The sequence below is a fragment of the Elephas maximus genome, chromosome 19 (genome assembly GCF_024166365.1).
Source record: "Elephas maximus indicus isolate mEleMax1 chromosome 19, mEleMax1 primary haplotype, whole genome shotgun sequence".
In the NCBI taxonomy this organism is placed as follows: domain Eukaryota; kingdom Metazoa; phylum Chordata; class Mammalia; order Proboscidea; family Elephantidae; genus Elephas; species Elephas maximus.
In genome coordinates this window covers 17,336,675-17,358,028 of record NC_064837.1, presented here as the reverse complement: position 1 = coordinate 17,358,028, position 21,354 = coordinate 17,336,675, and the positions used below count along the sequence as shown (strand labels likewise).

Here is a 21,354-nt window from a genome sequence, read left to right as displayed (position 1 = left end):
GTTCCCGCCCCGGGTGTCCCCATTATCTCAAACCCGGCGGCTCCTCGCTCACTCCCTTCCACAAACAGGTTCAGGGAAGCAGCGTAGGGTGTCCTCAACTACCCCCCAGCTCTCCCGCCGGTCCTCCAGCCCCCTCACCACCCGTTTCCGGGCTCCCAGCATCCTTTCTCTCTCTCCCCTTCCTCAAGCCTGGCCCCCCGCCCCCCGGGCGCCCGCGCCCCTCTCCTCCTCACCCCCAACTTCCCCCGGCCCGGGCGCCAGCCACCTCCCCTTCCGGCCCCCTCGAGCGCGGGGCACTCCCTCCGCGACCTCCTCTCCGACCCCCGCCCCCCGCCCGTACCGGGATCAGCTCCTTCAGCGAGCGCCGCACCGGCACGATCTCCAGCTCGCCCTCCTCCACCTCCATAGGCTCTGGTTCGCCGCGCTCCAGGCCAGGCTCGGCCTCTGGCGAAGGGAGCCCCAGGGCCGGCCCTGCCGGGGCCTCCGCCTTCACCGACACTCGCAGGCCCCGTACGGCCGCCATCGCCGCCCGCCGGCCGCACCACTGAGAGCCCGCTCCGCACACCCGGCGGCTAGAGCGCCGCCACAACTGGCCACAGAGGAGCCGCTGCCGCTACCCAGAGTGTCACCCGGTTAGTGCAGAAGGTGGTCCTCAGCTCCGTCGCTCCCTGGTGGTTGGAGGAACCACCACCAGCTGGGGCGGGACCTGGTGAGGAGGAGGAGGGACTGAGTGGGGATGGGGCAGGGCCTGCTGGTGGGGGCGGGGCTTGAAGGAGACCCGTGCAGTCTGGGCTTAGAAAACAGCTAGCCCTTGAGTAAACCTGTGATAAAACCTAGTTTTACTGAGCCAGGAGCTCTGGCGGTGCAGTGGTTAAGAGCTCGGCTGCTAACTGGGTAGTTGGAATCCCCCAGCCGCTCCTTAGAAACCCTTATGGGGCAGTTCTACCCTGTTCTATAGGATCACTATGAGTGGGAATCTACTTAACCCCAATGGGTTTGGTTTTTGGTTTTACTAAGCAAGAGCCTTGATGGCACAGTGGTTAAAAGTGCTTGGCTGCCAACCGAAACGTTGATGGTTCGAACCCACCAGCATAGGAGAAAGATGTGGCAGTCTGCTTCTGTAAAGATTACAGCCTCAGAAACCTTGTGGGGCGGTTCTACTCTGTCCTATAGGGTCGTTGTGAAGCAGGCAGTCATGAAAGTGTTATTAAGGGTTATATTAGCCATCCCATAGTAGTTGTATTTCAGAAAAGTTTACTCTTGCTACATTTTTGTTACAAATTTTACAGCACTTCACCATGATTGGTTGAATCCCGGGTTTCTTCTCTTCTCCTGGCAGAAGGCCAAGGCGTAGGTGCACTAACTCCAAATTTACCTGCTGTATGACCTTCCTTCAGTGGCAGTAGGGAACCATCACCATTTTTTTAGGGCTGTGCACAATATTTTTAGAGCCGTGGGCCAAAACTCATTCACAAAAATTATGCAGACTGCCCACGCATCACAAGACTGAGGACCCTCCCCACACTGTTCACGCATATGTATGTCACTCCCTATAAAAGGGGCAAATCTGCCCTGGTTCAGGGAGCTGGCAGTCTTAGGTCACGAGACCCTGCCTGCCTCCCGGTTTGCAAACCGAATAAACCTTTCTGTTCTTCCACCCTTGTGTCTGGCTGACTTCAACTCGCTAGTCTGCTTAACAAGAACCTATTAGTTGAGGGCTTCATCTGGCACCCCAGATGGGACGCAGTGGAGACTCTGGCTCAGGGTAAATTAGGTCCTGAAACCTCCTCCAGAGGGCACCCTTGACGCTCCATTGGGTCAGGAGGACTTTCTGGGCCGCACCAGCCCCAGACCAGACAACCCACAAGTCCCCCACTGGAGAAGAGAAACATTCTGACAGTGCCATGAAACAGGTACCTATTTTAAGTTTCATTTTGGAGGAGCTACTAGGTGGTTGGTCGTGTCCTCAGTAACGGGTGTTATTAGGCCTTGTGGTGATCTCCCTGTGTCCTGGGGCTGAGTCCCCACCTGCATGAGGGCACAGGTCTCCATCTGGTCTTTTGTCTCAACCCCTGCATTTTTTTTTTTTTTTGGCCAGGATCTTGTTATAGGATCTGGTTAAGGAATATTGTCCCTGTGTCTTGGGCCCCCCCCCGCCCCCGTTTGTCTCATGTTCTAGCTCGGAAGTCTCCCTGCGCAGGATGGTTTTATGTCTATCTCTCTTATGAGGAGTGTACTGAAACATCCTTTCTAATTTTAGATACTGAGTCTCGTATAAGACAGTAACTCAGTTGGAGCAAAGTACGGTCCTTACAAATATTGGCTGTGGAAGGTGTGGTACTTGAATTGCTCCACCTGAGATTATGTATCAGGGTAACCGAGTTCCGCGCCTCCGTATAGTCAGGGCCTCTCGAATACATCCTTCCCCTGGCCTACTGATTAGAAGCGATAAGATCTATAAACAAGATGGCTGCCGGTCAGTCCACCCCTAAACCATCCCCCTTAGAGTGCATCTTGACCCACTGGGATTTTTTTAAAACTGGTGACACCAGGACGAAGCATTCGAGGTTCCTCTGTGGCACAGCTTGGCCTCAATATAACTTAGAAGGTCAGGAGAAGTGGCTGGCCAAGGTAAGTTTGCACTATAATACCATATTGCAGTTAGATTTGTAAGAAAACGCGTAAGTAGGATGAGATACCTTATGTTCAAGTGTTCATGACTCTGTGTTATAATCAGGGATTACAATAGCAAAGCAGATTGATGGTTCAGGTTAATCAGAAGTCTAAACAAATTCTCGAGAGAGAAGAGTCCAAGCTTGTAGTGGGACTGTCACCCCCATGTAATCTTATTTACCATCAGATTTCCCAAGTGGTTCCTGCTGACCCCAGCCCCGGGGCCTCGGGAGCGGCCTGCATTGATCCTGGGACCCCAGGAACAGGAATGGTCTTCCCACCTCACACCCACAGTGGTGCTACATTTGGCCAAGGCCAGTCCATTTCCTCCAGAGTGTTGACAAGGAGCGTGATCCAGAAGTGGTCCAATTCCCTTTAAGGGAGGCACCGGCTGGGACAGGAGTAGACAGGAGAATTAGGAACACTTTGACGCATGTCCCCTTCACCGCTTCAGATTTGTTTAACTAGAAAAATAATTTCCCAACACAGCATCTGGATCCTCAAAAGATCCATGACATATTTTCATCCATCTTTAATACCCATCAGCCCACCTGGGCAGACTGCCAGTCTCTGGTGGAAGTTCTTCTCTCTTCTGAAGAGAGGAGAATGGTTTTGGAAAAGGCTAGACAATTCGCTGATAAAGAACATAATGAAGACCCCCAAAATCCTGACAAACTGCCAGCCAAGAACACAGTCCCTGGAGTTGATCCAAAGTGGGATTACAATTCGAAGGAAGGCATGAGTAGGCTGAGGCATTATAGAAAGTGCTTACTAGAAGGGTACAAAACTGGGGTACAAAAACAGAAAAACCTCTCAAAAATTTATGAAGTAATTCAGGAACCCTAAACAAAACCCTTCTGAGTTTCTTGAAAGAATTTTCCAGGCCTTCCAGAGACACACTGATACGGATCTGGCAGCTAGTGAGAATCAACAAATGGTTAATACCATCTTCACAGTACAAAGCTCTACAGATATACAAAAAACCAGAAATTGGATGGAGGGCCAGGTTTGCCTACCTCTCAATTCGTTGAAACAGCCTTTAAAGTTTTTAATAACAGGGACCAGGAACAAGAGCAGAAGGAGACTCTCTGAGCAAGACAAGAGGCTACCCTGCTGGTGGCAGCCTTAACTGGGAAACCATTCCCCTCACCATATCAACCAGCATCAAGAGAAGGGAAAAAAACCTGCCAGGGGGAACTTTGGCCCCCTGAAAAGGAACCAATGTGCCTTACTGTCATAAAGAGGGACACTGGAAAAATGAGTGCCCTGAACAAGGCTGGCCGGCCAAGTATGTGGTGAGTGACCTCCAACCGGGAAGGGGCCTGGGACTTCCCACAGACTGGCTCCAAGAGGGACAGACTGTCACTATCTCCCCTGAACAACCCAGGGTTAACCTAACAATAGAGGGGAGGCCAGTTCAATTCCTCTTAGACACATGGACCACCCACTCGGCTTTAAATGATCCCCTTACCTTACCCTTGAGCGCCAAAAGGACTCCAACTGTTGGTGTGTCAAGAAAAGTAAATTATAAGAACTTTTTTAAGTCAGCTATATGCACAACTGGGAACTCCAGTCTCATCAATTCCTGTACATACTAGAATGCCTGACCACCTTATTGGAACAGGATTTGCTGTCCAAATTAGGGGCCAGTATCTCCTTTCATGGAAACCCTGGTGGTGTAGTGGTTAAGTGCTACGGCTGCTAACCAAAGTGTCGGCAGTTTGAATCCGCCAGGCGTTCCTTGGAAACTCTGTGGAGTAGTTCTACCCTGTCCTATAGGGTTGCTATGAGTCGGAATCTACTCGACAGCACTGGGTTTGGTTTGTTTTGGTTTATCTCCTTTCATGGGACTGAAAACCCGGTTATCCAAATCCAGGCTCCAGCCTAGGAGGGCTGGTGGTTACAAGCCGTTCTCCTGCCCCAGAGATTAGAAGACTCCTCCCAAATACTGGAACACATCCTACAAGTAGTACACCCCATTGTATGGGCTAGTGGAGAGCCTGGAAGAGCAGTGTCTGCAGCCCCAGTGGTAATCGAACTAAGGGAAGGGATTGGAACTCCCAATCTAAAGCAGTATCCCATGAGAAGAGAGGCTCAAGAGGGACTTGAGAAACTGGTAACCCAATTCTTGAAAATGGGAATGCTTTGACCATGCCAGTCAGAATACAACACACCCATCCTGCCAGTAAAGAAATCCAACAGAGAATACAGGATGGTACGGGACCTGAGAGCCATCAACCAAATCGTAAGTGATATCCACTCAATGTCCCGAACCCCCATACCTCGCTAGCTGTAGTACCTGGAGACTGTAACTACTTCTCCGTGCTTGATTTAAAAGGTGCATTTTTCTTCATCCCCATTGCAGAAATCTCAGCCACTGTTCACCTTAGAGTGGGAAGACTACAACACAGGACACAAGTCCCAATTAACTTGGACTGTAATTCTCTGGGAATTTAAAAACAGCACAGCCGTCTTTGGGGAAGCACTCAGTCAGGATTTCCAGGGCCTCAAATTAGAGGAGGGTGTCCTGCTCCAATATGTTAATGATCTTCTCATCGCCAGTGAAGGGCGAAAGGCCTCTGACCAAAATACCATTAAGATTTTCAATCTCCTGGCCCAGTTGGGATACAAAGTCTGGAAGGAAAAAGCCCAGATATCCCAGCTACAGGTCCGATATTTGGGATTCCTCATATCACAAGGAACTTAAACCCCACCTCCTGCATGCAAGGAGGCCATTTGTGCCACTCAAAAACCATCAAACAGATGGGAGCTCAGAGGGTTTTTAGGCATGGCTGGGTTTTGTAGAATATGGATCCCAAACTTTGTACTGATAGCAAAACACCTTTACGAAGCTATGAAAGGGGGAGATGGAGACCCATTCATTTGGTCTCCTAGCTATCGACAGGCCTTTAAGGAAATAAAGGCTGCTTTATTAAAGGCCCCTGCTTTAGGCCTCCCTGACTTGGAAAAGCCTTTTCATCTTTACACCCATGAATGCAAAAGGATACCCCTGGGAGTCTTTACCCAGAGCCTGAGACCTCACCAGAGACTCATAGGATACTTCCCCAAGCAACTGGATTTGCCCACACAAGGATGGCCTCCTTGCCTAAGGGCAGTAGCAGCTTCCTGCAAACTAATACTAAAAGGCCGAAAAACTGTCTTTAGGCCAGCCTCTGAGTGTGCACACCTCTCACACCGTGATTGCCCTTCTGGAACAAAAAGGAGGGCTATGGCTGACCGCCGGCCTACTAGGTAAATACCAAGCCATCCTACTAGACAACCCAGCTGTAACTCTGGTCACTGGAACCCAGCTCAACCCAGCCACCCTATTGCCAATCCCCGAAAATCCTCCTCTAATACATGATTGTTTGCAGACAATAGAAGAAACATACTCCAGCCGACCAGACCTTTGAGACACTCCTTTCGAGGAAGGTCTTCAATGGTATGTTGATGGGAGTAGCTTCATAGAAGAAGGAAAGAGGAGGGCTGAATATGCTGTTGTTTCCCTTGAACCCCCAGGTTGTCGAAGCCGAAACCCTGCCTGTAGGGACCTCTGCCCAAAAGGCTGAGCTTGTTGCTCTAACCCGAGCCCTAACCTTGGGAGAAGGTAAGACCGTGACAGTCTTAACTGATTCTCATTACGTCCTTTGGATAGCCCATGCACATGCAGCAATATGGAAAGAGAGGGGCGTTTTAACATCAGCAAATAAGGAGATGAAATGTGGGGAACAGATTTTGGCACTGTTGAAAGCCGTTCAGATGCCTCAACAGGTAGCAGTAGTTCACTGTAAGGGACACCAAATGAAAAACACTCCTGAGGCGAGGGCTAATGCCCTGGCTGACTTCACAGCAAAACGAGCAGCTAGAAGGACATCCCAGACTGAAGAACCACCGTCAGCAGAGGGCCTGATCATTCAGCATCCTTAGGAACACTTTAATCCAGCATACACAGAGAAGGATCATGAGTTAATAAAAGATTGGGGATTTTCACCAGACCCCAACCAGTCACACGAGTGGTATAAAAACTGCAGAAATTATGTGCTTATCACGACTCACAGCATGGAACATTTTGAGGGCCTTACACAAAGCCACCCACTGGGGACAGGAGGCCACAGCCAGATGAATTAAGAGGCACTTTGCAGGGAAAAATCTCCTTCAGAGTATAAAAAGGATTCAAAGACAATGCCATACTTGCATCCAGAATAACCCTAAAAACTGGCTTCTTCTGCCTCCTGGTGTCTAGTTTACAGGGAAGGGTCTAGCTGAAGACTGCCAAGTAGATTTTACAACCATGACTAAAGCAGCTGGGAACCTTAGGTACCTCTTAGTATTTGTAGACACTTTCTCCAACTGGATAGAGGCATTTTCAACTCGGATGGAAAAAGCTTTTGAAGTATCTAAGGCTCTGTTAGAACAAATTGTTCCAAGGTTTGGCCTGTCCATCACCCTTCAATCAGACAATGGGCCAGCTTTTGTCTCTGAAATAACTCAGCAGGTATCAAAGGCACTCAACATAACTTGGGGACTACATGCTGCCTGGAGACCACAGTTTTCTGGAAAGGTAGAAAAAATGAGTCATACCCTGAAGAAAACGATAGCAAAAATATGTCAAGAAACTGGACTAAAATGGATAAAGGCCCTATCACTGGCTCTCTTGAGGATTCGGATAGCCCCTAGAAGCAGGTTTAATTTAAGCCCTTATGAAATGATGTATGAGAGACCCTTCCAAATAGACCATGCTCAGTTTCCTAACAGTGAAGTAGATCCTAAAGGTCAGATTAGGACTTTTCTCTCACAAATTCAAGCCTTCTTAACTGAAATAAAAGACTGCACAGCCTGGAGGCTGCCAGACCCACCTAACGGGCCCTTACACCACTTCTTAGCAGGAGATCGGGCTTTGTTAAAACATTGGAAGGAGGATCAAGACCTCCAGCCGATATGGAAGAGATCCTATTTGGTGTTATTAACCACATATTCTTCTCTGAAACTTGAAGGAATAAGGCCATGGGTCTGCTATTCCCGAGTAAAACCAACAGCCGCCCCAGCAAATCCTAGTACCAGAGAACCAGACAACAAGATCACGGAGCCTGACTGGATGGTAGAGCCACAGGAAGGACTCAAGCTGTTGTTCCAAAGGCCCAGACCTGATAAATGAAGCTTTCTGCTAATGATGAACATGGTAGAGATTTTAGAAATTGCATTTACTGTAGCACTTTGCCTAATATTCTTTTGGCCTTTGCTTGTCAGCTGCCCATTTTTGAATACACTTACTTCCCTTGGTGTTAAAGGTTTAATTCTCAAGAATTAATTGCTTTTGTACGTAGAAGACTCTTAAGATGAAGCCCCTTTTCACTTTCCTCCTGGGTTTCTCCATACTATCCCCTTGGGCACAGGGCTCTGAAAACTGGGAAAGTAATTACTTTTACCGAGTTGCAAAAGCCATCAGTGAAGGCCAGCCACTTCATTTATGTTAGATATGTTTTTCTCCTCCCACAAAAACATCAGGGAACCTCCAAAATCTCCCTGTGACTAACTACTCCCAAGCGCCACTCCCCACTGTCAACTGTATCAGCTTCCCTCCCAAAGCCCTATTGCCCCTCCCTTGCATTAAACCTCCTCTGATTGGGTTTAACTGTACTGGAGTCCTCAACAAGACCTACCCAGCAGGCGTGTCTTTTGACCTATGGCTCAACAGGGCACTAAATGAGATGTACATACATCAGGGCCCAGGCCCAGGTAGAAAACTCAATTTTAATGGATAGTTGGAACATTTCTCACTTCCATGATTGTGAAACCTCCTTTAAAAATGCCAACAGCACTGCTCAGGTATGTTCCAAGGGCAAGGGAATTTGTGTAGTAAGTGTTTGGGAGGAGGTGAGCTGGGTACTTGACTTCAACACCTCCATCCAAAGAGAAAAGGCAAGACAGTCCTATAATTCATTCCAGTGGGATTATCGGACCAATTCATTCCAGTGGGATTGTCAGGTCAACATACCACCTTTTTTCCCCTGGCCCTGGCTATTTTGGCCTGTTGGGACGAAATCTGTCTGAGTACGGGTGGCTCAGGGAGGCCTGAGATAATCTGACCACTGTGCCTTCGAGTCACTGTCTCTGTGCCCCGAGAAGATATGCCTAGGTGTGTGATTACTCTCCACTACCTAGCAGTTCCTATCCAACTAATATTGTCCTGACGGGTGGGTCCTGGAATGCCTAGACCCCTTGATTCATGGGGGAGAATGTACCTTGGGCTTCTTAATGCCAACCCAGACCTCTGTACAGATCCTCATTCCCCGAAACGACACCCAATGCAAATGAGGTATAGGACTGATTCTGGCAGGAATTGGAGCTGCCATAGGAATGCTCACCACCTGGGGAGTATATGCCTATCATGAGGCTAACTTAAAAAAATTTAACCCAGACCATTGAGACCAGAGCGTGGTACACAGACCAGGCAATAGAAGCTCAACAAAAATCCTTAGACTCCTTGTTCAGAGTAGTCTTGGACCACTGGATTGCACTAGACTACCTGTTGGCAGAACAAGGAGGAGTATGTGCAGTAGCTGCACATTGTAAATTCCTCTGGCCAGGTAGGGAGCAATGTAAAAAAGATACATGATTAGGCCCTATGGCTCCATAATTTTAACCAGGAATCAAATGCCCAGGATGTATGCCAGTCTGTAAAAAGTGCACTTCCCTCACTCACTTGGTTTCTTCCCTTGTTAGGTCCCCTGGTTGCACTTGTCTTATTGCTCTTTGGTCCCTGTATATTTAAGTTCTTGTTAGATTTGTGTCTTTTATGAAAAATTCCATTTACAAATGATGCTTCAACAAGGCTTTCAACCTGTCCCTCCAGATGAAGCTGTGAGTTGATTCTATGAGGGCCCTATAGACCCGGACCAACACCCCATTCAGCTTGAAAAAGTTACAGAACAATGATCTTTGCCCCTATTTCTCTTTAAGATTAAAGGGACCAGTATTAGAGGAGGGAATGAAGGAAGCAGTCATGAAAGGGTTATTAAGCATTATTAACCATCCCATAATAGTTGTTTTTCAGAAAAGTCTACTCTTGCTACATTTTTGTTACAACTTTTACAGCACTTCACCATGATTGGTTGAATCCCCAGGTTTCTAGTCTTCTCCTGGCAGGAGGTCGAGGAGTAGGTGCACTAACTCTGAATCTACTGGTATATGACCTTCCTGGGGTGGCGGTAGCCAGCCATGGCCATTTTTTTTAGGGCTGTGCACAATACTTTTAGAGCCGTGCACAAAAACTCATTCACAAAAATTATGCAGACTGCCCATGCATCACAAGACTGCAGATCCTCCCCACACTGTTCACGCGTATGTATGTCACTCCCTATAAAAGGAGTAAATCTGCCCTGGTTCAGGGAGCTGGCAGCCTTAGGTCATGAGACCCTGCCTGCCTCCCAGTTTGCAAACTGAATAAACCTTTCTGTTCTTCCAACCCTGCGTCTGACTGACTTCAATTCGCTAGTCTGCTCGACAAGAAACTATTAGTTGACAGCTTCAGCTGTAAGTCTCCATCAACTCTACGGCAATGGTTTGGTTTACTGAGCAATCACTATGTGCCAGACACTGTTCTAAGCGCTTGAATCCTTACAACAACTCTATGAAGTAGGCTTTCCTGTTATTATCCCCATTTCATATGCAAGGAAACTGAGGCATAGAAATTTGCCCAAGGGACAGGCTATTTAAGAGGTAAAACGTGGATCTGAGCCTAAGCATTCTGACCCCAGAGCCCAGAATGAGCTTTGGTTCATCACTTTTATGCAGTCTGTAGGTTGCCTTGCCAACCTTTGTCTCTTTTTAGTCTCCCAGTAATTGGCCCATTTTACATACCGGAAAACTGAAACTCCAAGACGGTTGTGACCTGTCCTAAGGACAGAGCTTGAACCCTAATTTCCCGAGTCCTAAGGGCTGGGTCCACTGTAGACCTCTGAGCATGGTTTCCTGCAGACATTTTGAACAATAGCCTGGTTGAGGGAGAGAGGGTATCCTCTGGGCTTCCAGCAGGAACACTGATAAATTTTTGCTTTGGATAATGATTTTGCACCTTCCTCCTGGTGTAACTTCAGGTAGGTTTCAGCCCTTTTCTGGACCCCAGTCTCCCATCTGAAGAGGGAGTAGAGGGGACTTTGGGGTCTCTGAGGCCCTTCCAGTTCTGACCATGGGGGAACAAATAATTATAAATCAAGGGAGAACATGGTCAGCATCTGACATACCTGGGTTCCAAACTGGATGGCTCTGCTGCTTACACCATGTGTGACCTTGTGCAAGCCACTTAACCCTTCAAAGGCTCAGTTCCTTCATCAGTAAAATGGTACAGTATTACCCACCCCCAAAGAAGGTTGGGAACCCTGGTGGTGCAGTGGTTAAGAGCTCAGCTGCTAACCAAAAGATGGCAGTTTGAATCCACTAGCCGCTCTTTGGAAACACTATGGGGCAGTTCTACTCTGTCCTGTAGGGATGCTGTGAGTCAGAATTGGCTCGACAGCAATGGGTTTGGTTTGAAAGGAGTTTGTGAGAATTAAAGGAGATGATTCTGGGTAGATGTAGGGTCCACCAGAAGGGGTGCAGTGTATCATAATTTTTTCTTAAATTTGGACTAAACCACAAGATGGAGCTCCTTAAAAGGCTAATTTTGCTTGCTGAATGGTGACTCAAAGTATTTACAAAATTGGGTTGAAGGAATGGGATGGGATAGAATGTAAAATTTGTGTGACTTTTTAAGAACACCTCAATGAAATTCTGGCCTTGGGGTGGCCAGCTTTGAGTGGCAGCCACAGGCCCCATCGTTACACTTGTTTTCTAGGCTACCAGGGGTGGAGGGAAGGGGGAGAAGAAGGGGAGGGATGGGAAGAGGAGGAAGCAGCCTTTCCTCAGCTACGAACACTAGAAGGCCAGCAGAGAAGGCAGGACAGGCTCCTCTTGGTGCTGGGTAAGAGCCTTGCTGCTTGAGAATTCAGTTCAGTGAAGACTTTACCCAAAGCCGTTCGAGGAGAATCAGCTCCCTGGGGGAGCTATAGCTGGCAGGTGAATTGGGAATCCAGGGCAAGCCAAGGCATCAGGCAATCAAACAGGAGGGCTCCTGGGCTTCTCTCAGGAACGCCCCTTGTGCTTTTCACTTTTTGGTCATCAAACTCACCTTCCCATCCCTGCTGCCCTCATGCAGCCTGCTGACATGAGGCCACAGAGAATTGTTGTTAGCAACTCATGGCAACCCCATGCACAACGGAACGAAACGCTGCCTGGTCCTGTGCCATCCCCATGATCAGTTTCAGGTCAGATCGATGTGATCCTTAGGGTTTTCACTGACTGATTTTCAGAAGTATGTTGCCAGGTCTTTCTTCCTAGTCCATCTTAGTCTGGAAGCTCCATTGAAATGTGTTCAGCATCATAGCAACAAAAACCCTCCAATAACAGATAGGTGGTGTTTGCTCATGAGGTACATTGGCTGGAAATCGAACCCAGTCTCCTGCATGGAAGGGGAGGATTCTACCACTGAACCACCAATCCTCCCTACAGAGAATTAGGAAGTGGTAAAGAATAATGTTCAAAAACTTAAGAAAAAATGACTGTCATACAAATATAAGATGAATACATGTAAAGCTTTTATTCAAGTCATTAACGAATAAATAAGTAAGCTATTAAGACTAGTTTGAAAGAGCATTTGAGGAATGGGTATTTATAGAATTGGTGAGTCAAAAGAATGCTGAAATGGGTTTAACCGTGCCCTACAAGACAATAAATTGTAACTTTTGGCGTTCCTTTTCTGCCAGACAGAAAACATCTGCATTGCTATGAGACAAAAATTATTTACTTGCTATGAATTTTTTATAACTTAACCTCTACCTTACACAGTTGTAAAATTTTCTTAATCATTAGTAAATAGGAAGTCAAAGAAAGGTACACATCCTTAGAAAATCAGATAATCTCCAGGTGGAATAGGCATTGAATGATGTCTGGCATTATTACAGGGACAGGATAATCCAGAAATCTTTTTTTCCTATTTCCAAAGTTTGAATAATTTTTATTAGCAGAGGAAGCCAGGACAGTGGGACATTGGGAATAGAGGGGGTTTCGAGAAGGGAGCGATCCACTATCAAATGCAGCAACAAGTCCGCAATGGAACTTGTCTTGGGTTTAGCAGTCTGTTGGCCACTAGTGACCTTGAGGAGACCCGTGTCCATGAACGGGGAGGCAGACTAGTGGTGGAACTTGAGGAAGTGTGGACAGTTCTTTTGAGAAGTTTGTAAGGGGAGGTTGGGAGTGTATTAGCTGGGTCTTCAAAAAGCTTCCTTTTTAAAAAAAAAAAAAACTGAAATTGGCCACTCCTTCTCCTTCCTCCCTCCCTCCCCAATCCACTGAGGTGGGAATAAAATTGGAATCTTACCTTTTGAGATAACAAAGGCAGAAGCCATTAAAAGGTCATATAAGCTCCTAAGGTGAAATCAAACACCGTTGGAGGACAGGTTAATGAGGTCCACTGACCTGAGGTGATGCCCTGCTAATTAAACCAGAAAGTCCTTCTATGTACTTTTAAACTGGACACACACACCCTACTCCGGTTCATGTCTATCCTTGGAACATGTGCAGGTTGGTAGTTAAGCAGGTCAGTAGTTTAAGAAAAGTTTCCCAGTTAAAGAAAAGCTCATGAGGCAGCTAAGCCTGGTGGTGAAGGTACATCCATGCCCCCAATCCCTATCGCACCTAAATTCTCAGAAGGGCTGTCTTCCGTCACTTTCTCCATTCCCCTAACCTCCCGTGACCACTCAGCATCATAGTCAATGATGGCCATTCCTCAGTTCTTGAAACCGCACATACTGTCCGTCAGAATGCCACACTTGTCTGATTTTCCACTTACCTCTCAGACTGTTCCTGCTCCAGTATCTTTGTGGGTTCTTTTTCCTTCCCAAACAGTAACAGTCCTTCAAAGCTCAGTCCTGGACCCCCTTCTCTTGTCACCCCATGCTAGCTCCCTACACTTCCTCATCCATACCCACAGCTTCCACTGCCATCTTATACCCTGATGACCCCCATATCTCCATTTCTAGTTCTCACCTCTCCTCTGAGCTCCAGATCCACACATCCAACTGCCTACTGAACATCTTTCCTTGACGTTCTCAAGGCATCTCACACTCAACCTGCCTAAGACTCAGGATCCTCCCTTCTGAACCTGGTTCATTCCTGTGCTCCCCACTTCCCTGGCCAGCACAATCAACAATCCAGGTATGGAAGCCTGGAAGCCCTTGGCACCTTCCTTTCCCAGTACCATACCAGTCCGCACATAGTCTTGTCAGTCTGACCTCCTCAATATCCTTCATGTCCCTCTGCTTCTCCCCTTACCCCCTCAACTACCACCCTTCAGCTACTTTCCATTTCGGCCACCATAATCTGTTGTCTGGACAGTGCAATGGCCTCCTCACTGATCTCTGTGTTTTTTCCAGTTCCTCCATTCCCATCCCAACTCTACGCTGTAGCCAGAGTGATCTTTTCAGCACATGTTGTCCAGCCCCTGCCACCTCTCCAGCTTCATCTTGCACTGCTCTCCTCCTCACTGCCAACATTACCACTTCAGTTCTTGGAAAGCATCATGTTCCCTCCTACCACAGGGCCTTTGCACAAGCTGATCTATCTGTCTTGAGCTGTCTTTCTTCTCCTTGGCCTAGTGAGCTCCTCCTCAACTTCAGATATCAGCTGGAGCTTCCATTTCCCTGGAAGCCTCCCTAACTACTCTTAGGGGCCGCCACAAACCTTCCCCGTGGAACACCCATATCAGTTCAAAATCATCCACAAACCTGCATGGCAACTTGATCCACATCTATGTCCTGCACTGCACTGTGAGATCCATGACAGCAGTGACAGTGTTGCCTTAGCTCCAGATCGGGGCTGTTCTTGTCAACCCTGGCTGTTCATTAAAATCACCTGGGAAGCTGTTAAAATCCTGATACTAAAAACAAAACCCATTGCAGTCAAGTCGATTCTGACTCAGCGACCCTATAGAACAGAGTAGAACTGCCCAATAGAGTTTCCAAAGAGAGCCGGGTGGATTCAAACCGCTGACCTTTTGGTTAGCAGCTGTAGCTCTTAACCACTATGCCACCAGGGCTTCCAGAATCCTAATAGCCAGACAATATTCCAGACCAATTAAATCAGAATCCCACAGGTGGGGCCCAGGCATTAGTATTTTTTTAAAAGCTCCCTGAGGAGATTCTAGCAGGTAGCCAGGTTGAGATACACTGCTTTAGGTTGGATAGGGAGTGGCGGGGAGTGGGTAGTAGAGGCAGGGGAGGGACCCTCTCTCAGCTTTGGGGTAGAACTTCCAAGCGACATGGGTGGGTATTGGCAGAGGCTGCCTTAAGAAGGAGAGGGGAGTACCTGAGGGCAATGGGGATCTTCTCCCTTTGTGGAAACTCCGGGGTGGTTCAATTTGGGTTCTGGTGGAGATCAAGTATGAAGAAATTTAACTGGGCCCTCATGGGTTGCAATTCCCCATCGATCTGGTCCCATTCCTTCAGTGTAGGCCTGTGCATAGGCTGTGGGGGGCCAGGAGTCTCGGGGAGGTAGAAGGGCTGAGGGGTCACAGGACTGTCAGTGCAGCGAGCATCAGCCAACAGCAGGAACCATGGCTAGGAGAAACAGTGGTTAGTCCTGCTGGAATGGGACAGAGCAAACCAGCCTGTAGCAGGGAACAAAGACCCCGTGCGGAGGGCACCCAAGAGCAAAGGCTAGAGGGGCAGCAGCCTTTGGAAAGCCAAGGGGGCAGAAATCTGGATTATACACACACAAGGGAGATCTGAGCAAGTCTGTCGACTGAGGAACAGGACATGGAGGACCAGAAAAGGCCAGAAATATACAGTCCAGAGGAGGTCCTTACTGGGGGTCAGGCGGAGAGGACAGGTTCCCAGAGGGAAGGCCTGTTCTTAGGATTTGGTTGAGACACTCTTTGGTCTCCATTGTGAAGAAATAGTGAATAGATGTAAGTTGTGAATGGGCAAGGCTGTGACTTCTGGGCCCTGGTTCCAGTCTTACAGGAGATGGGCCGGACACCAGATGGGTGCCTCTGGGGCTGTGGGCCAGGAAGGCTTCAAAGAGGAGGTGACTTGGAGCTAGTGGGGAGGGAGTAAAGAGGGGAAAGGTAGGAGCTGAGGGCAGGGAGGCTGACCACAATGCCAGGAAGAGCTGGTGCCAAACTGATCAGTTAGACCTGGGCAGGGCCTGGCAGCTGCGCTGGGAGTGAGAGGACCCGGGCTTTGTCTCTGGGACATCCTGGCTGGAGAAATGAATGTGTGTGAAGGCCCAAAGGGCAGAGCCGGGTCTGGAGATTTAAGGAGAACGGGTCATTGGCAGTGGGCAGGGGTTTCTGCTTGGCAGGAGGCTGTGTATGTGTGTAGAAGGGATGGTCATTTAAGCATGGAATGGAGTGGCAGGGATGCCCTCAGAGGCCCAGTGTACAGGGCTGCCCTCTGGGTGGCCGGGACTCTGCTAAGGGAGGCTAGGGGGAGACTTGCAGATTAGTGCTATTGGGCCATGTGGATCAACTGAGGGCCAGGAGGAAACCAAGAGGGTCTGGGGTGGGGGAGGGAGTCCTTTCAAGCCAAAGCTGTTTTGTGGGTGAGACCGAGGACAGGCCGCTCCCAGCCTGAGGGAGAGGCTGTGGAGTGTAACCGCCTATGTGTAGTGGGGTGACTCCATAACCTGTAGGGTGTTTATATGGGTCCCAGTAGGTGTCTGAGAGTCCCTTAGTGACCTGGACTACCCCTCCCTCCTGTCTCCTAGGTTGAGACCCCATAGGGTGGTGGGGAGGGGTGAGGGATCAGGGAGCAGAGACCAGGCAAAGGGACCTGTGGGATCCAGAGTCGAAGATTCTCTCTGAGAGGATCCAGGGCCTCTCAGGGCACACCCTGGACTACCCTCAGAGCTCTTGGTTGGGTACCCCTGGAGCTAGGCTCAGCTCCCCCGTGTGGTTAGGCCTGGGAGTGCGGCCTCTGGTTCTGATTTTCCCAGTTTTCCTTCCCTGTGTGTAGGGTTCAGTTTTCCTGGCAGCTTTGGTGGGAAGATCCCAGTGGGGGCAGAGTGGGCAGGAGAACTGGGCTCTAGCCTGGCTTTTCTCTGACTTGTTACATGGCCCTGGGTGTGTCCCTGCTCTCTGGGCCTTAGTTTCCCTACCACAATGGGCCTCCTTGGGTGGTTGTCATCATGGGGAAATGGCATCATGCCCCAGAACATTCTGGGTGATCAAAGGCCCCATGGACCTTACCAAAGCTTTTAAGCATGACGATCTGGCCTGTCAGACCCAACGGCCTGGGGTTTGGTGAACCAGCCTAGGGATCTTTCAGACTACAGAGCAGGCCCTGGAGGGTGGGGCCGACTCTGACAAGCAGAGGCAGGGGTTGGGGGAAGGCAAGGTCCTGGAAGAATGGGTGAGCCTGAGGGGTCGGGTGGAGCGGGAGAGGATGGAACATGGGTGGTTGGAGCAGGAGTCAGGATGGCCTCCAAAAAGGCCGGCGGGCACTTCGAACACCAGGCTAAGGACCATGAGGGCAGAATTCTGGGGGTGTTCCAGAAAGATCACTCTGGAAGCTGGTGAAAGGATGGACTGGAGGGGTTGAGGACAGAGGTCGGAGAAGGAGGTGAGAGACAGTGAGGTCCAAAACTGAGGGGACTTAGTGGTGGGATGGGTCTTGGTGTTTGGGGAACTTCTGCCTGGCTGCCAGCATCCCGCCTGGAGAGGGCTTGGTACAGCCTTCATGGGACTTTTCCGGGATGACCAGAAAGGAGGCAAGAGCAGTTCTGGTTTCTCCATTTCTCAGATAGAAAAACTGACCACCATGCTGGGCAGCCTCTAGCTTGGCATCCTTCTTGGTCTTCAGTGCCAGGGCCTCTGGGCTCCAGTTTTGCCCAGCTGGCAGCTCCACAGAGATTGGCAAATACCAATCATGCAAGAAATGGTGAGCCTGTGACTCCCCAGCTTAGGCTGGTTCCAGGCAGTCCCTAGAGCAGAAAGTTCTTTGTTCTTCTTTTAAGGGTCTTATTTGCTGAGCACTTGCTATGTGCCAAGCAGTGTGTCAGGTGCTTGGCACAAGGATTTCATTTATCCTCACAAGAATCTCACAAGGAGTTGCTGATATTATCCCCATTTTACAGAAAAGGAAACTGAGGCTCCTCCAATGACTTATCAAAGGTCACAGCTATTAAATGGCAGCATGTGGATTCAGGGCCAAGGCTAACTGCAATGATGACCTCTTTTCGTCACTGCCATGGAGGGGCCTACTGTGACAGGGAGCTGCAGGGTTGAAAAAGCCTGTACCAGTGCCCAAGGCTGAGGAGGCACAGGAGGGCACTGGGCCCAGGTCACACAGAGACTCAGTTGAGTGCTGGGGACTCCCTAGAACCTGAGGAAGCTCCACAGGGACTTCTGACCCATGAGGAGCAGCAACGACTCCCACCTGGCCCATACCTCAGCCTTCCTGAGGCCCTCAGAAACAGGCCCAGCTCCCTCCTGGATGGCCCATTTTGCTCCCCCAACACCCTGTTTTCCCTGAGGAGGGGCCTTACTACCTGCCGAGGAGCCTGAGTAGCATCCTGGGCCCAGCCCTCTCACCCCCAGAGCCAGCCCTTCTCCCCTCTTCAATTGTTCCCAGAGCTCTCCCCACTATTGTCCTGTTCAGGGACTTCAGGACTGCAGGCTCTCCTAGAAAATTGAGCAAAGCTGACGGTGAGAAAGAATATAAGGTAGTCCCCGGGCTACCAATGTCTAACTTACATACAACCCCGTAGTTACGAACCAACCCCTATAAAGCTTATTATATTAAAAATTCAAGATACATACAATTGTTTGTAATAACAAATGGGCACTACTTTGCAACACGCATCAAAACATTATTGTTATTATCACCCTATTATTATGTTAAATATGTTTTAGTATATCCAGAAGTGTTTGTTTTTTATGCATAGAAAGGTGCACTATATACGATGACAAACATTTGACTAACCAATGTTAGATATGAACCCTACCTAACTGTTCCGACTTATGTACAAATTTGACTTAAAGGCAGATTTAGGATTGGAACTCATTCGTAATCCAGGGGCTGCCTGTATAAACAGCTGCAGAAAATGTACACACAAAGAAAAGGGTTTTGTTTTTTAATTCAAGAGAGGGCTTTTATTGTTTTTAACTCACTTCCTGGGAAGTTAATTTTTGAAACACTCTTAGAGAGTTTGTTCACTTGTACTACACTCGAAAACAACGATGCCAACCAAAACCCCAGTGAAGGGGGGAGCACGCCCTCTGGGCTCAGACTGGGGCGTGAAGCCTGAACTTGGGCTCTTTCACCATATCTACCCCCAACCTCTCCACGGGTGGGTCCAGGCCACGCAGCCCCCTGAAACTTCCAGGCCCCGGCACCAAGATGCTCAAGAAAAACCTGCTGACCTGTGATTGGCTTTAAATTTGCCTCCCTTTAACTCTACAAAAGTGTTATTAAAAACAGTACCGAATTATTTTTAAGCCCTGGGTTACGCGGCCTTTGCCATAGTGCAGAGGAGCGGGGAGAAATGTGGACCCGTTGACAGCGGGCCGCATTCTGCTCATAGCCTTAAATAGACATAGAAACTATATTACAGATGCATGTACCAGTTCAAGACATGCGAGTGTGCTGTGTGCAGCAGATGAGCACGCACGTGTGTGTGTGCGTGGAGGCGCAGTGTACACCCACAGGCACAGAGACGCGGCAGGACGCAGCACTGAGGGGTCTGGCCTGTGGTACTCCTGCCCAGCCTCGCCTCTCCTCTCCAAACATGAAACCTATGCAGGTGCAGGCGGCTGAACCCCCTTGTTTGGCCCATGTATTGAGAGGTATCTGAGTTCTGCTCTATTTCCCTTTAGGAGTCAACTTCTGAGCATTTGGTCAGTAAACACCAAGCCAGCCAGGCAGGCAGTGATCCTGGAGAGAAGACAAAGTCAGCTCTAGAACGGCTGTGTCTACATACATGCTTGAGCGCTACAGCTTTGAGCAGGCTGAATGGTGACCATCCTGGGGGTGAGGCATTGGTGGGGGAGGCCCACCTCTCTGCGGCCACCTGCCAGTGTGCACACCCCTCCAGGCTCCCATTTCCAGCACCACCTCCAACCTGGGCACTTTGTCCTTCACCCTACAAATGTAAGGGCAGCTTCCAGGGCCAGGTGGGCAGGCCAGTATAGGATCGGAGAGCAGATTCCAGTTATTTCAGGTACTGTGAGTCCAAAGGCCCTCAGCCAATGTCAGCGCCTGGTGTCTCTTCTGCAGCCATGACTCTGGGGAGCCACAAGGTGAGGGAGGGAGGAGGACAGGGAAGGTGGTGTGCTCTAGGCTCAGGCCTCTGCTCAGAGTTTAATGTCATTCAACACATTCTCTGGATGGTACCAAGTGTGAAACACAGTCCAGGAAGGTCAGTCTAAATCCACTGCCACATATGGGTGGTGTGTGCTGGGAGCCACTGAAGGCTGTAGGAAAGCTCATTAGATGATCCCAAGCAAGGCTTGGCGTTCAGGTTAAAAGAAAAGCAGAAGATAACAAGAAAGGAATCTGAATTCTCCAATACTGCCCCCACCCAGGGAGGCCCAGGAATAGCCTTTGAGGGTCAGAGCCTCCATACCAGCATTCCAAGTAGACAAAGAACTCTGGTACCACCACTCTGAGGGGGTGGGTGACACCTCTCCATGTGTGTGACAGCTGAATGAAGCCCACCTGGCACCTAGCAGGAGGTCTCTGCAGTTGGGGAAAGCCAGGCCTTCACCCGCCATCTTGGTTTCTAGCCTCCTGCCCCTGGGCCTGGCCAACCAGCCGGATGGGGTTTCTGAAGTACTACAGGCACCAAGCTTCCCCACAAGGAGAGCCAGAATGAGGAGAGAGGCCTTGCAGGAGCCCTGCCTGACCATGCCCTGCCCTCAAATCCACAGATGACACACATTCCAATCCTGTCCCTAGACGCGCACGTGGAGCTCATGCAGCACGACAGGGGGCAGGGGGCAGGGGGCTGGGAGAGGGGCACAGACCCTAGCCCCCTGCCTGCAGGGGCAGCTGTCGGCGTGAGGGCGGTGGGCCTTTGGAGGCGCGGGATGAGCGTGCTGTCGGATGGCCCTGGGCGCATGCAGGAGCTCAGGATGCAGCCTCATCTTCTTGGACGCCAGGGAGCTCCGGGCTCTTCCCCCCTTCGCCACACCCTTCTTTCCTGTTCAGGGGACACCAGGGCAGAGGGACCTCAGGGGTCAGAATGTGCACTCAGGATGACATACCGGTTTGCTCAATCTCTTTCACACACACTCATACAGCATTTGGATCCCAAATGCTCTCACATCTACCCTCACCCACTTCCCCAAGCTTGCCTCAGTCTTGCCCCCTGAATCATGGCAGTCCCTCCTCAATGGTTTCCCTGCCCCCAGTCTTGTCCCAAAGCCCTTCCATGGCTCCCCACTGCCCCCAAAATGAAGCCTAAACTTCCAGTCTGGCTTTTGGAGCCCCATCTGATCTGACCCAACTGACTTAATGCCTTCTCAGAGTATCAGTTGGTCATAGCCCCTCCGTCCCATGTTGGCTTAGATCAGCCCCCATGTGACCCCCAGTAGTCTTGGGCAGAAGGGCTTTTATTTTGCATTTGCTTTGCTTTGTTCACAGGGCA

At 49.6% G+C, this 21,354-nt stretch overlaps 2 protein-coding genes across 6 annotated transcripts in view; both read right to left on the bottom strand.

Moving 5' to 3' along the window:
* The window catches only part of NCBP3 (nuclear cap binding subunit 3), a 31,168-nt gene extending 30,593 nt beyond the window's left edge, over positions 1-575 (bottom strand). The window contains exon 1 of one of the 2 annotated variants that reach the window (XM_049858696.1): positions 341-575. In XM_049858696.1, the coding sequence (XP_049714653.1) occupies positions 341-523 (183 nt within the window). In that variant the 5' untranslated portion in view covers positions 524-575. The remainder of the gene's footprint in view (positions 1-340) is intronic. The other variant, XM_049858697.1, reaches the window with a different exon arrangement.
* An 18,137-nt stretch (positions 576-18,712) lies between these two features.
* The window catches only part of CAMKK1 (calcium/calmodulin dependent protein kinase kinase 1), a 29,334-nt gene continuing 26,692 nt past the window's right edge, over positions 18,713-21,354 (bottom strand). For all 4 annotated transcript variants that reach the window (XM_049858708.1, XM_049858712.1, XM_049858709.1 and 1 more), the window contains one exon: positions 18,713-20,907. In XM_049858708.1, the coding sequence (XP_049714665.1) occupies positions 20,835-20,907 (73 nt within the window). In that variant the 3' untranslated portion in view covers positions 18,713-20,834. The remainder of the gene's footprint in view (positions 20,908-21,354) is intronic.